Source organism: Acipenser ruthenus, chromosome 25, assembly GCF_902713425.1.
Source record: "Acipenser ruthenus chromosome 25, fAciRut3.2 maternal haplotype, whole genome shotgun sequence".
NCBI lineage: Eukaryota > Metazoa > Chordata > Actinopteri > Acipenseriformes > Acipenseridae > Acipenser > Acipenser ruthenus.
This window is the reverse complement of record NC_081213.1, coordinates 22,478,762-22,493,462: the sequence shown is the minus strand read 5'-3', so window position 1 is coordinate 22,493,462 and position 14,701 is coordinate 22,478,762. Positions and strand designations below refer to the sequence as shown.

The 14,701-nt window shown below is 35.7% G+C and overlaps 1 protein-coding gene across 1 annotated transcript in view; it reads right to left on the bottom strand.

Annotated features, from left to right (window-relative positions):
* The window catches only part of LOC117413765 (succinate--CoA ligase [GDP-forming] subunit beta, mitochondrial), an 82,476-nt gene that overhangs the window by 57,407 nt on the left and 10,368 nt on the right, over positions 1-14,701 (bottom strand). The window contains exon 2 of the mRNA XM_034023076.3: positions 7,479-7,620. Within this exon, the coding sequence (XP_033878967.1) occupies positions 7,479-7,620 (142 nt within the window). The remainder of the gene's footprint in view (positions 1-7,478; positions 7,621-14,701) is intronic.

The following is a 14,701-nucleotide window of genomic DNA, read 5'->3' as shown; positions in this document are numbered from 1 at the left end:
TGGGACAAACTAACTAATCCAAGAAGCTTAAACTAGGGCTAACGAGAACAAGGAAAACCATAGGAAGACTGCAGTATTAGTTTGCTGAATAGACTGCCTGGATTTTATGAAGCTGGTATAATGTCCAAGGGAGGCTACTACCAAGAATCAAAAATGTAATTCTTATTTGAATTTTCTGCTCTAGTTGATAAATAAAATTATATGCAGTACACAGCACTCATGTACCCTTCAGAGTTACACTGTCATATGCATAAAATAAGACACTTGCATACACATCCTGTATGAAACTGTAATCCATGTATGTATTATACTATAACAGTAAACTTGTCAAATGTATGCATTTTATACTTAGATGAATGTAACACAATTCTAGTGGGAAAACTCTCATGAAATGGAACAGCAATGAAAGCAAGCAATTGGGGAAACAACTGGTGGTGACACTGAGCACATTCATAATGCTGTGGCAACACGGCCAGGACAAAGTGCCCACGATACTACCCCCATCTCCATGGTCTACAGTCGCTACCTGCCAAGTTTCTATAACATATACAGTAATACTTTTAATTCCACATTACGGAACTGTAAACAGACATGTTTTCCCTTTAAATACAAAGCAGGGATATATATTACAAAATACAGGAATTGCCTCCTGCTACTTTCTTCACAAGCTCGTCACAGGTGCAGCACAGTGGTGTTTGTATGGATAACGCTGATTATTCTAGAAACATTCCCTATCAATCTTAACACTAAATGAATGTTAATGAGAACAAATACTCGAGACAATATCTGTACGGCTATTTCTCTGTTACTCATGACTTTTTACAATAATAATAATAATAATAATAATAATAATAATAATAATAATAATAATAATAATAATAAAAATGAAAATGAACCCAGAGGATTAACTAATGAATAGCTGCATGTGTTACAGTTATGGTTTATGTGTGCATCCTTTATGTGTGCCAGAATGCAGTTTTATAACAATAGCGCTTGCATACCAAATGGAGGGTTTCCTGTGCAGAAAACTCAAAGCACTTACTATGAAGTTAAAGCAGGCCTGAGATAAACATTTTAGCAAGCTCACCAGACATTTCATTAGGGTTTCTGTGCCATGCCTGGGTGAGAGCTAGCTCAAGTTTATTCACTTTGGTTTCCTGCTACACAGTTAGAACATGCTTCCAAGCCCATCGCATACTGCATGTTTCAAAATCGAATTGCGGTGATGGCATGAAAGGAAAGTAATGGTCAAGAAAGAATCTGCATTTTGTATAGCTGAAGAAATCCAAAAGCAACCCAGAACGTTTGAGGATGGGCTCTGTCCTTATTAAATGTCTCATCAGCATTGGATAGTTGGCAACAAAGGGTAGAGAGAATACCTGCAAAAAACGTGGTTCAACTATCCCTGAAATCTATGTTATTTATATCCATGCCTGTTCTGTGCTCTCTCCTGACACCCCTCCTCTTCAACTGGCCTACAGAGCAATATGGGCTGCAAGCACGTAACCTGCCAACATGTTGTGACTTTCATCTGGAAACACATCACTGCTGTAGACAAGCACACTCCCTGTGAAATTGTTAACAGTGAAGCATCTGCTGCTTGAGTGTCTGGCTGGAGATGGGTCCACCATAACAATGTGTGCTTGAAACCCTGCATCAAGCAAACAGCAGCGTACTATGATCTGAATGTAGCAATTCTGGCCTGGATTCATCAACCCTGGAGAACAAGGGTGTGCTTGATCCCTTACTGTGCCAGTCACTTGCAATCATTAGTTGAGCCTAGATTTGTCAAAAAATGACAAAATCTGATTTACTGTCAGGTTTTTAACACTGCAGGTGCTCTTATTCATTCCAGTCAGAGGCAACTGCCCTGCCTGTGACAAGCATATACACAGGTACAAAAATAAGAAAACCTATTGAGAAAAAGAAGGAAAGACTGTAATTAGGCTTATTTTATAACCAGTCTATTATAGTATTAATCAGACATAAGAGAAATGATCCAAATTGCCTTGTAATATGCATACAAAGAAACGTTTCACCCAACAACATACACAAGTAACATAAATCATGAATACAAATGCTGCTCCGAATAAACAAAAATATTCCATGAATAAAAATAAAATCATAATATGTAACATGGCTATTACTCTACATACTAAAAGTAGGTAATAATGCAGAATAAAAAAAAAAAAAAAAAAACATTGTTCTTAACCATTAAGAGAAATGTTAGGTTTGCAGCTTAACCACCACCATGAACAAGTAATATATAATATAATACATCAGTATTCCATTACTGTCAAGCACCTGAAATTAGATTTTGATTTGTTAGGCTCCTGACTGTAACTATTATTTCTTTAAGTATATTTACAGAAATCATCTACAAGAAATCATCTACAGTCAGTTGTTTTACAATATAATTCCAAACACAGTCTTTCATTCACAGCCCCTTATGACCCATAAACTGCAAGAAACTATTATATTTAAGCACAGACTTCAGCAGTGGTAAAACAGCCCTCAGATTACAAACTTGCTGCAGAAAAAGATCTTTGGTTTTCGACAAAGTGTGGTGAGGGCTGATTTTCTTTGGCTAAAACAGAACTCTATAAAAGTTACACTTAGCAGAGTCAATACAACTCATCAGGTAAGTGTGACAAATATATAGATTCCAACAGTTAATGACAGACAGCAGTAACCTAGATTTACAAAGTCTTTAAACTGCTGAAACAATACTGTCGTTAAAAAGACAAAGCTTTGAAATAATGCAAACATGAAGAGGATGCTCAAATACTGAGCCTAGCCTAAGTTGAAAATAACAACACTGTATTATAAAAGGGATGATGGCACCACCATACTCATATGACAGTATGGATAGAAGAAATAATCACATGCTTAAACAAATGGGATAACTGGTTTTCAAGTAGTCTACAGAATTAGACCCTAGGAGGCTGTGCGGTCCAGTGGTTAAAGAAAAGGGCTTGTAACCTGGAGGTCCCCGGTTCAAATCCCACCTCAGCCACTGACTCATTGTGTGACCCTGAGCAAGTCACTTAACCTCCTTGTGCTCCGTCTTTCGGGTGAGACGTAATTGTAAGTGACTCTGCAGCTGATGCATAGTTCACACACCCTAGTCTCTGTAAGTCGCCTTGGATAAAGGCGTCTGCTAAATAAACAAATAATAATAATAATAATAATAATAACTGTACTAAGATGATGGAATGGAGACAGCACAACAGCATGATTGGGAGAAGAATGCTTACCATCATCACCACCACAAGAGACCAATTGAAAAACTGAATCAAATATAAAACTAAATATATAGCTATGTAGGAAAAACAATCTAAAGCAGCACGTGGCATTGAGTAAGACATCATACATAACAGACAAAGCTGTAAGGACTACGAATGAAATCAGAGACAACCAAAACAAAATATGGTATTATTATTATTATTATTATTATTATTTATTTCTTAGCAGACGCCCTTATCCAGGGCGACTTACAATTGTTACAAGGTATAGAAAAGCTAACCTTTGTTTGCAGGACCAATATGCACCAAAAAGGCACTTTCATATCATTTTAAATGTAATTCTTTCAGACATTCAGTATTTACAAACATGCAACACACAAGAAAAACTACAGTATAGCCTAAAGTGTTATTGTCATTCAAAAAGCATCACTATTTCCATGCTCTTTTTTATCCTTGAACTAGTTCTTTAAGTGAAAAAGGTCCAACAATAGGAAGATACAAGAACCATCCATCCACGCAAATGAAGAGGATGTTCTTCCATCAATTTAAAACAACATCAATGATCTTTCTGTATCATTAGTTACACACAGGTGAACCAGAAAATTCAAGCTGCCTGTGTTCTTCTGAGACATCAGAGGACTTGGAGTTGAACTCATCTTGAGAGAATCATCCAATCCTAAAGGGGGAGTGTAAGCAACTTCACTAGAAATCAAAAAACAAATTACACTGCAGAAAGGAAGAAATGTCAGTATACATGTAAAGACAATTCAGTGAGACGAATATACATTTTTGTTTTATTCTACGTGGTATTGTTTTGGTTATCTACACTGTGCTTTAATTGATAACAAAAACTGTACATACTGTAAGGGTGTCACGACATGCTGTAAAATATAATGCATATGTTTCAAACATTATATTTTATACAACGTGGGAGACATATTTCAGCCAAGCAAGACAATGAAATCATGTCCATGCCTTCTAGTTTTTCCCTATGCTCACCTCCCAGAATTACTCAATAATGCTTTTAAATTGCATCTCTAACACAATGGATTTGGCCTATAAAGTCTTAATGCTACAAGCAGTTTACCTGAAACATATAGACTGATAATGAAATGTTTATTTATTATTCTGCCTCTGCTTCTAAAATAAATATGCTTTAAAACAAATGTGTGGAGGCACAATGATATGATCAATTGCTTTATTTAATAAACTGTGGAAGTGCCACATTATCCCTGTTATTCATGTTCTCATTCGAGGCTTATTAACAAACATAAAAGATTACTTGCTTCAGAAATCTGACCCAAAAGTCAAATTTATTAGCATCTTAGCTACAAAAAGTGATTTAATTTAATTACATTTTTTTTATGTAGATAATACAATCAACATGATCAAATGTACAGGTTGCATACTTAAAAAGTGTTACAGAATAGATCATCAGACAAATCATCAGAATCAGACAGAATTTAGGGCACAGAGTTCATGCAGGTTCTGGTCTCTAAACCAATGGCCAGTTATCTAAGTGTGTCTCTTTTTGACTATGATCCTGACAGCACTATAAGAAAAAAAAAACCCTTATCTATAATAATATGTCTCTTACAGTAGATTATCCTAAAATAAATCCCTATTCCCTCATGAAGAGGCTCATATTCACAGCTGATTTGTTATCAGTTGGTTTATGATGGTACTGCAATTTAACATGATGCTGCTTTTGACACATTATGCATGATATCTCTCTAATAAGTACACAGGAGATTTAACTGTCATGCTTACAACAGAACACTGTATTTTGAATATTCATGCTACTGCAATGTGAACGAATTGATTATTTTCCCTCACTAATTGCTCTCCTGCAGCAATGGCAATACACACCTTAAAGACCCTTACTTCTCATCTCTTAAACCAGACGTCCACTACTGATATGTAAGAAAACTGTTGTTGTACAAATGAGACTCTACACTGCCTCAAGCGCTGATATAATTTGGGTTTATGAGCATGGCTTGCCCTTTGACTTTGGTGTACATCAGAATTTGAAGTAAAGAATTTAGAGATTTGTAAGCATAGATCTGGGAATATCAAAGGTAACTAATAAGGTGCAAACACTAAGAATTACAATTCACAGTAGATAAGATGGTAAATTTTTCCTGACAAAAGACCTTTGGTATACAGTAAGCTCAATGATGGACAAATGTCACTCTTTTCAGCTTGATAATTTACTTCCTTGAAATGTAAGGATTAGTTTTAGATACAATGCTGTATTTTTAAATCACATCCAATCATTATTCATAATGCTAAAAAAATGTCAAATAAAGCCATGACTTCTGGCCATAGGGGGGTGACATTTAACAGATAATTGTTTTGTGACTGCATGTCAATGCATTCCTCATAAGACATTCATGTGTTAAGAAACATATGTTTCCATTTGTACAGGTTATATAAAAGCATCCCTTTGCTTAAACATCATTTCCATGTTAGGCAAATTTAAAAGGATTCATGATACTTTTAGAATACAAAGACAAATCTGCTGAAGGCTATGAACAATATTATTTAAACAGACAACGTGGCCGTGAACATAAAACTGAACAGACTTTTGCATTTCTGAGAAAGAAATGTTCTAATACTTACTTGAATCTGGATGGCTTTAGGGTTTTTACATTTAGAAACAAAGTTTTAAATTAAATACAGAAGCATATCTTTCCTAAAATTCTGTTTTTAAATAAAATTAGTCTCTTCGACTCATGAAATTCATTAGTTGATTTAACATTGAGACCAAATTTATTTCATCGAATGTTTGCAATCGGTAGACCCATTGTATCAAACACGATTCGACAGATGTGCATGTTAGACTGAAGCCTAAAAATGCCAAACACAGGATAAGGGGGAAAATCTGTTTTATGAGGTTTCAAAGTGTGCAAATCCATCTAGATTTATTCAACAGATGCATCTGTCAACAGGTTTATGAGATACACAAAGCAACCAAAAATCTTTCTATAGGTTTTATTCTAAGAGATTTTGAGCAAACAGAAAAAGGAATGTCATCATTTATATTCATTACTGAGGGCTGCATTGTCTAAAAATATGTATTTCTATATATATATTTGAGAAAAAATTGGGCAAAACACACACAGTATTGCAGTCTTTCACATACCACCAAACTTCTCATGCCTAATGACAAGAACAATGAAGTATTAGAGCCCCCGTTTTGTAATATCTGCTTCTCAGGTATAATGAAATTATGCTGCATATAATACTGCATTGTAGAATGTATACCCCACCACCCCACCAGTTCAGTAAGCTTTTTAAATCCATGGACCACAAATTGACTACAAGGCACATACTATACCTTCATGCTAATGCTGTATACACAATACCTCTTACCTTTAGCTTTTTTAGTTCAGAGATACTGATATGAGGCTCTGGGAGTATGATGTGATCGACACACAGACCAGTTATTGCGATGGAACCCCTATGATGTAATGTATTTGCCTCTGGGAATGAGAGAGCTATAATGACTGGCCACTATGCAGTTTATGGTTAAAAATATCTAAATGCTTGCAAGGTAGTTTTTCCACAAATATTGCATTCCCTCAGCATGAAATGCTTAATTAGATTTATTACAGCTACTGGTAAATAAAAAAAAAAGCGCATTAACCAAACCCCAAAGCTGCTTCCAATCAGGACATGGAAACAGCTTATTTTTATCTGCTTGTACTACTATGCTTATATTTAGAGTAGTGCAGACTAGCTGCATAATCAGATCCCTTAACACAGTTGATAAAGCCTTGCTTTAGACTTAGTGCTCTGCTAAAGTACTTGGCATGCTTGACAATAAGGAAGATCATTTAAAACCTTCTGTTCTCCCTAGGCAGAATTAACCCATGCTTGGATTTTATTTAAGGATTGAGTGTGGAAAAATAACAAGTTGTGCTTTTATGATATTCAGCACTGTTGAGTATAGACATTTCAAAAAAATATCTGTTCAAGGTCCTGAACAGTAATATGTTGTACAAAACTGCCTTATTTTAATGATTTTTTTTTTTTAAGCAGTAGGCCTAATAGTTTTTAATAATGCAATCATATTCATTAAACCTACTTAATGTATCACACTGGCAATTCCCATTAGGAATTATTACTTCATGAAATTCATCAGGAATAATAACTGAGTTCGTATGTATTTCTGCCACTTACTGTGTTAACAACATTTCCAATGCTTTACAAACACATCACAGGACTTACTCAATCTTTTAGCTGCTTCCAAGGCATCCGTGGCAGTATCAGCAACAAAGAACCTCTGGACCGCCACCCCACTGCTTTGCATCAGTTTCTTGCTCTGGTATTCCTGCAGGTTCAGCCATCGTTGGGGGTTTATCCGAACAGACTACAGAGGGGGAGAAAAGGCTATATTTCATATTCAACTTGTATGATGCAATGCAGGAAAGGAAAAACTTTTTATTTTTTTTCAGCAACCACTTGATCAAGGTGCAACAGTCAGTACTTAATTGTACCAGCATTTTGTTTGCAGCGTTACAAATTGAATGAAACTCAGTGATAACACTGCTTAAAACTGTTGGGTCATCAGGAGAGGCTACTGTAGGATCCAGCTAATATGTTTATTAATGACACATTCTGTCATCTTATTAGTGGCTTAGTAAGTTACTGGGCCCCTATTGTGCTCATCCCAAGAACATACTCCCATGTTATGTATCCCCCCCCCTGTCCCCCCCTCTTTTTGAGACAACAATTTCAGGAAAAAGCCTATAGGTCACACCGGTGTATAAGTCGCTCCCCCCTTTTTAGGACATCCTAAAAATACCTAGAAAATAGACATACAAAGGTTTTTCAGTATATGTGTTTAAGGATAAGGTATTCACCATGGCTAAGGGTATGTATTTTGCCATTTGTTTCCACTTCCACTTGAAAATAGTAAGTGAGGAGTACATGTCGTTTAATTGGCGGCACTGTAAAGTTATCAAAGAGGTTAGCAAACGTCAATTAAAGGCGAATACTAACACAGAACTAGAAAAAAAGTGGAGAAATTACGTTCTAAGCAACGAGCAAAGCAAAATATCCCAAATAATTTCATGAAAGCAGAGCGAGCAGCTTTAAAGGAGAAACAAAACTTTTCAAATTAACCGAAGCCTTCTGTGCAGAATATACGTCTGCAAAACCTAAAGGGAGGACAGTTTACAGTTTTGAAGCATGAAATGCAGATTTGCAGCTCTTGCAGTAGTTGCCCTGCGGTGCTTAACAATACCTGTCAACGGTGTAGATGCAGAACGATCCCTCTAATCTTTTAACAAGGTGCTCGGGGATGACAGATGTCGCATCAAAAGTGAATTGTTAAGGTTCATCTTGTAATAACAAAACCACAGCTGTGTTTAACTTTAAATAGACATCAATGAAAAGGATATTGTTATGAAATCCTCAATTTACAACCAGAACATTTACTTTAAAAATGTAACTTCAGTGTTCAGATTATTTTATTTTATTTTTTTTTTTTTACCTCATACAAGGAATGCATGTTTTAATGAAAAGTTAAGCACATTCCTGTTACGGTTGTTTGAAAAGTTACTGTTAAAAATGTTTTAATAAAATACAAATCTAATGTTTACTTTTGACTAGGTCCATGTGTTAAAAGAAAATGCATTGAACATGTTACATACATTAAATAGATGTTTGTTTAGCACAAATATTACAATATATCACATTCATATTATATATTTTTCAAGTTAAAATCTTTGTACCGTGATCATTCCGATTATCAGCCGTGATTTTGACATAGTTTTACTGTGACAAAATTGTATGCTTAATCACGGCTGCCTATGTGCAGAAGGATTTTATTATTTTATTGTCATTTTTTTGTTTTTTTAAATATGACATATACCTTCTTAAGCTTGGAGGGCAACAGGATTCTTATTTCCAGCCCTGTCAGTTTGCATGAGGTCTTCATGCAACACTCCCTACTGGCAGTGCAATGCAACCGAAAGGCATTCCCTGGAAAATGACAGAGACTCTAAGCTGATCATGTTAGGGTATTATGTTATGCACTGACAACATAACCTTACTCGAACTGCACAAGGTTAAGGGCTTCAAATGCATCTTTCATTTCTCAGGCGATTGTAGCTAAACACTAACCTTTGGTCATTCACACGCAATGAAGAGTACACTGGTTCTAGGATGCTATTGTGTGGTGAATTCTAATCAACCCATTAGAACCCACTGTTCTAAGATCGAAATACATTTTGGTAATGCATGAAGCTAATATGAAGAAATAGATGCATACAGTAGAAAACAGCTACAGTAGAGATCTATTAATAACTGTTGTTATGAGAAGCAAAAAAATGAAGTTACTGCATGCTAACAGGCAACTGAAACAGAGAAATGACCTCATCCACTGTTCCCTTTGATGCTTGATGTGCAGTGCTCTATAGTGACATACAGTATTCATCGCTGCAGTGCATAGTTGTTTTCGTGCACATTCTATTCCATTAAATGTCCAGGGCTGATTAATATATAAAAAACAGAAGCTTTTGCATCCACAGATGGACATACAGCATGGCAAACCACTCTTTTGGAACCATATTAGTATTGCACATCAAATTGCATGCTGTATCAGTGTTGCAGACATAAGACAAAGGGTTACTTTTTAAAATTCCAGTTGGAAAAACTGTGCACAGCAGCAGAAGCATAGTACAGGCAAACATGTCCTTAGTACAATATGCAAGAATGCAGCACTGTTAGTAATGATTACAGACTTCATGGTATGTTTCTTTATTCAGCTTCGTATCAACAAAAGAATGACAAAAACTGAGTAAAACTGTACAGTACTTGGCCTAAATAACGGACTGCCACAGGACTGTGTTTAATTAATTGTGTTGGGTCATGTCCCATTGTTGTGTGTGTTATCCTCAGGCTGCTACAGAGAAATCCATTTTCATTTGGGACTCCCAAAAGCACAACATACTTTAGCCATATCTTATCTGCCAAACTGATTTAATTACCAGCACAGCTAGATACTAAGACAAGATGTTAATAAAACAACCCTGGAAGCAACTGGAACAAGGTTGTCCTGTTTAACTGTTGTCAGTGAAGGTTGCAGTAGCTGTACATTGTTTACTGCTTCCAATGACCTTTATAGACACTCTGAATTCCCTAAACAATGCATACTGCAGGTGGTAACCCCATATGGCAAAACTCCAGAATTCTTAGAAACCTTTCATCAGAAACAGATACAGTGTTCATTATCGGGGTCATCCATAAATAAATAAATAAATGACACACACAAAATACAAAAAAAAAAAAGTTTTTTTTAATGAAATTGCATAAGCTAGATTTGTACAAATACAGATGTATCCACCAATTGATGGCAAACTGTATAAAATGTATAGGAAACAGTAAAATGCCAATCATTAATGTTATTAAAATGAAGCAGCAAAACTTTTTTTTTAAAACAGAATAGCAAAATGAGGTGTATCATAAATCAAAAGTACCCTATCTTGTCAATACATTTGCTTTATTTTTATATATATATATATATATATATATATATATATATATATATATATATATATATATATATATATATATATATATATATTAGATTTTTTTTTTAATACCACACAAAAAACTTTACACATTTTGAGTATCCTACAGTAGGTGGATTCACTGAAATAACTACTGTAACATTCTACTAAGCACAGGCATTGATTGTGTTATTTTGAGTATGAATGTCCTGCCAAGGCCAGATTGATGTCCGACATCCATCCCCAATAACACACAAGCAGAACAGCTTTTGAGAGAAAATAAATAAATAAAAAATTGAGAATAATCATCCCCGCAACTTTACTGGAGAGAGGCGCACAAAGCAGTCTTTGTTGCTTTGGATGAAAGTTTTCAAACTTGCCAGGCCATGTCTTTGTTGCACAGGTCAACTGATTGAAAGAAAGATGATTGAAAAAAAAAAAACATCACCAGATCACTGATTAGCCATGCTTGTCTTTAGAGATGATGTGTCCTTCTGATCATGATCACAATCTTCTCACCAAGGGATTCGTTCAGGATCAGGTTGTGAGGATGCTTCCTTAGCCACCATTTCCGTAAGGCTTCAATCCAATCAAACACTTCAAACATGAGTCGGGTAGGCAGCTCAAGAAGGTGCACCACTGTGAGACAACAGCAAGATGGGTCTGATCTGCCTCATTCACACCAGAGGAGGTCAAGAATACTGCATTTTACAGCCTGCAGCAGCATGCTCTCTTTGGAGTGTCTGTTGACCACTATGCTGTAAATGCAGGAACATTGTTAAAAACTTTTGGTTTCATATTGCAATTTCTGAATAGTCAGCGTTTATGTTCACACACTTTATTGAAGAACCTTAATACATAAAACACTAAAAAAGTACCCAAAGTAACGTTCAGTAAAATTAAAAAAAAAAAAAAAATAGGAAAGTTATGCAACACTGAACAACTATTTTCTTTACAATTTCTCTCTTAGCATCCTGCCAAGACAGCAGCATGAAACTTCAACAAAGATTAAAATCTCAATGGATGGATTCTGAATCCTTGTCAGACCTGAAGGGCTTAACCTAAAAGTGATTAACCAGAAGCAGAATAATTAATTATTCACCCCAGTGCAAATGACATATTAGGGAATATTAAATGATTTTACCCTCTAGGCTTCTTTCAACTACAGCAAACCCTGTCTTTATTATAACTAGTGGCAAAAATCCTTAATCAAATTATCTTTTGATTAATGTTGCAATCTTATTTTTTTTTATATAACAAAAGATTGTATTTTTACTTGATCCTTGTGGACCTTTTTGCAATAATAATACGATAAGTTATTGTTTCAAGTCTGATTTGGATACAAAAGTGGAAAACAAAATCAATTACCTCCTGTTGTTTCCATTTATCTCTTTCAAACCCTACAACAGTCTATTATGAATCTTGCTTTTTCTTATGTAAAGACCTGATGCCACCCAGCTTTCTTAAAAATAAATAAATAAATAAATAATTCTATCTATCACTTGCTATTATGTCAAAATAAAATGAATTCCCTAAAGAGCCCAAGCAAGGACACAACCCAGATGGTTTTAAGGTAGCATAACAATGTGGCGTACCTATTTAACCTGGCATTAAAATCCTGTCTTACACAACCTGCCTGTTTGAAAATACAAGTCTGATGGTAATATTCAAGTCACTTATGACAGCGCAAACATCTGATTATTTAAACTTATTTTGAACCTTCAGTAATGTTACAAATATTAATTTGTTTGCATGCAATTACACATATTCTCTAAACCAGTTATTACATGGATGTCACAAATAAACCAACCTACATACAGTACAAACAAAATACAAGAACAAAAAAGCTTTGGTAATCTAAAGATTATTAAAACACATCAATTAAAAATAATAACTCATTAGAAAACTATTCATTACCATCAGCTTCCAGCTCTAGCAGTCTTTTATCAGACAGTAGATGCCCGCTGGAACATCACAGCATCAACTGTGAGTCAAACTTAAAACCAATCCGCACACGTGCCGGCTTTTTCATTTTGACTTGCCTTAATGAAGGCTCAGTTCACAAATTGTGGACAGCAAATACTAAACCAAAACACAACTGGTCCCAATTTATTTCATTATCCACCAAAACTAACCAATCAATACTTTGCACCAGCGAAAGCAACCAGTCCCGTACCCGCAACTGCCGAATCGGCCAATCACAATCTGTCAGCTCGACTGGAGCACTACATCTTTCAACAACAACAAACCGAGACACGGCCGATTCAGTAATATTGCTTTTCAGCGGAAGGGTACCCGACATATCACTGCAAGTTCAAGGTAAATCTAGGTTTTAAAGTGTTATTTTAAAGAAAATAAAAAGAAAATGTGTTTTCTAATAGCGTGCTAGTTGACTTTCGTTAGTGCCCTTGCCTTCGTTTCGGGACGCATAACTTCAGTCGCGGTCAACTATCACGCGGTAGAGCTGTCATCAACGGCCACTATCGAGTAAATCATGTTGAGGCATAAGTGTGTTAAAAAGTTGTTTAAGTTTAAAACTCAATGAAAGCCTTTCCTAGCGGGTAAAATATTATACCACTTTTTACAATCTTGTTGATACTTAACCTTGAAAAGTTTGGCAGTAATGATATAGATATTAGTACAGGTCAGAAACCAGCATGGTGGTCCCTCCCCTCCCCTCCCCTCCTGACGACAGCGATATACTGTAACTAAATGTGTGGCTTTAAATACCTTAAGAATTAGAGTTTAATAACTAGGCTTTAAATCAGAGATCTGCACTCACCAGTATGTGGTCACCAGTGCTTTCTGAAAAAGCACAGCAGTTCCATGTCATCAAAGGCAAAGAGTTAGAGCAGAACATCTGTGAGGGTACCCTCTGCAGTCTTCCTCCAGGGAAATTCAACAACACAAGCCAGCAGGCTTTCAAATGCTTTTGACAAGTCCATGTGCCACAGGCCTGCAGTGCACATCCATTGGCAGGAAAAAAATAAATATATTTCTACAATACATGACAGAATACTTTGTCTTTTTTCTAGTCAAAGATGCATAGTAACGTCACAAAATATATTACATCTGGGTTTTGGCTGCAGTAGCAGTTTAGTCTTCTTCATCTTAAAAATCCATCTCTGCCAAACTGTTTTCAGAGGAAGAATATGCAAACCCTGTCAGCATAACTAAAAGAAGGATATGCTTCACAAAATTCTACAAAAGATTAGGTTCATGGTGCCTTTTCCTTTCCATTCCTCATAATTGAGTATCATCTATAGGTTTAAAAGTCTGCTGTGGAACCTACTTTTCTTCTGTGAACTCCTTCCCCAGAACAACAGGGCTACATTACATTAGGAGGGAAGGAATATCCCAAATGGAGCAGAAAGCTTAATCAGTTAAGTTCAGGCCCTAGTGTTGGTAAATATTGGTCCTACAGGCACTTTCTGATGTGTATTTTTCTGGCTGGGAAAATGCAAGAAAGGGCACTGGGGGATGCAAATTACTTTTACAAGCAGAAAATGTACAGTTAGCCTCCAGCTGTGCATTGTTATTTTTAATATATATATATATATATATATATATATATATATAGTGTGCCAGTAGAATGTTGGATTACATGGACGTAATCACGGAATTCTGAGAAAAAAACTGAATTAGGCACCCGAGGACATTACCACAAAATCAGTTTAAACAAACAAAATATATATATGTATATATTTTAAAAATTACATTGAAATAGCACGGTGTTTGTATGACAAGAGGCTTCTAGAAACACACGTCATGGGAACGCATGAAAAAACTATTTTTGCACCTCTAACTGTAAAAAAGCACTGCCTCTCGTGCCACTTCACTTGCTAGCTACCGTTATCGTTTAGGGGAAAACGACTACCTAGAAGTTATTCTGAGCAGATAGTACTGTCATGACTACTGCAGAATGTAGTGTTTAGT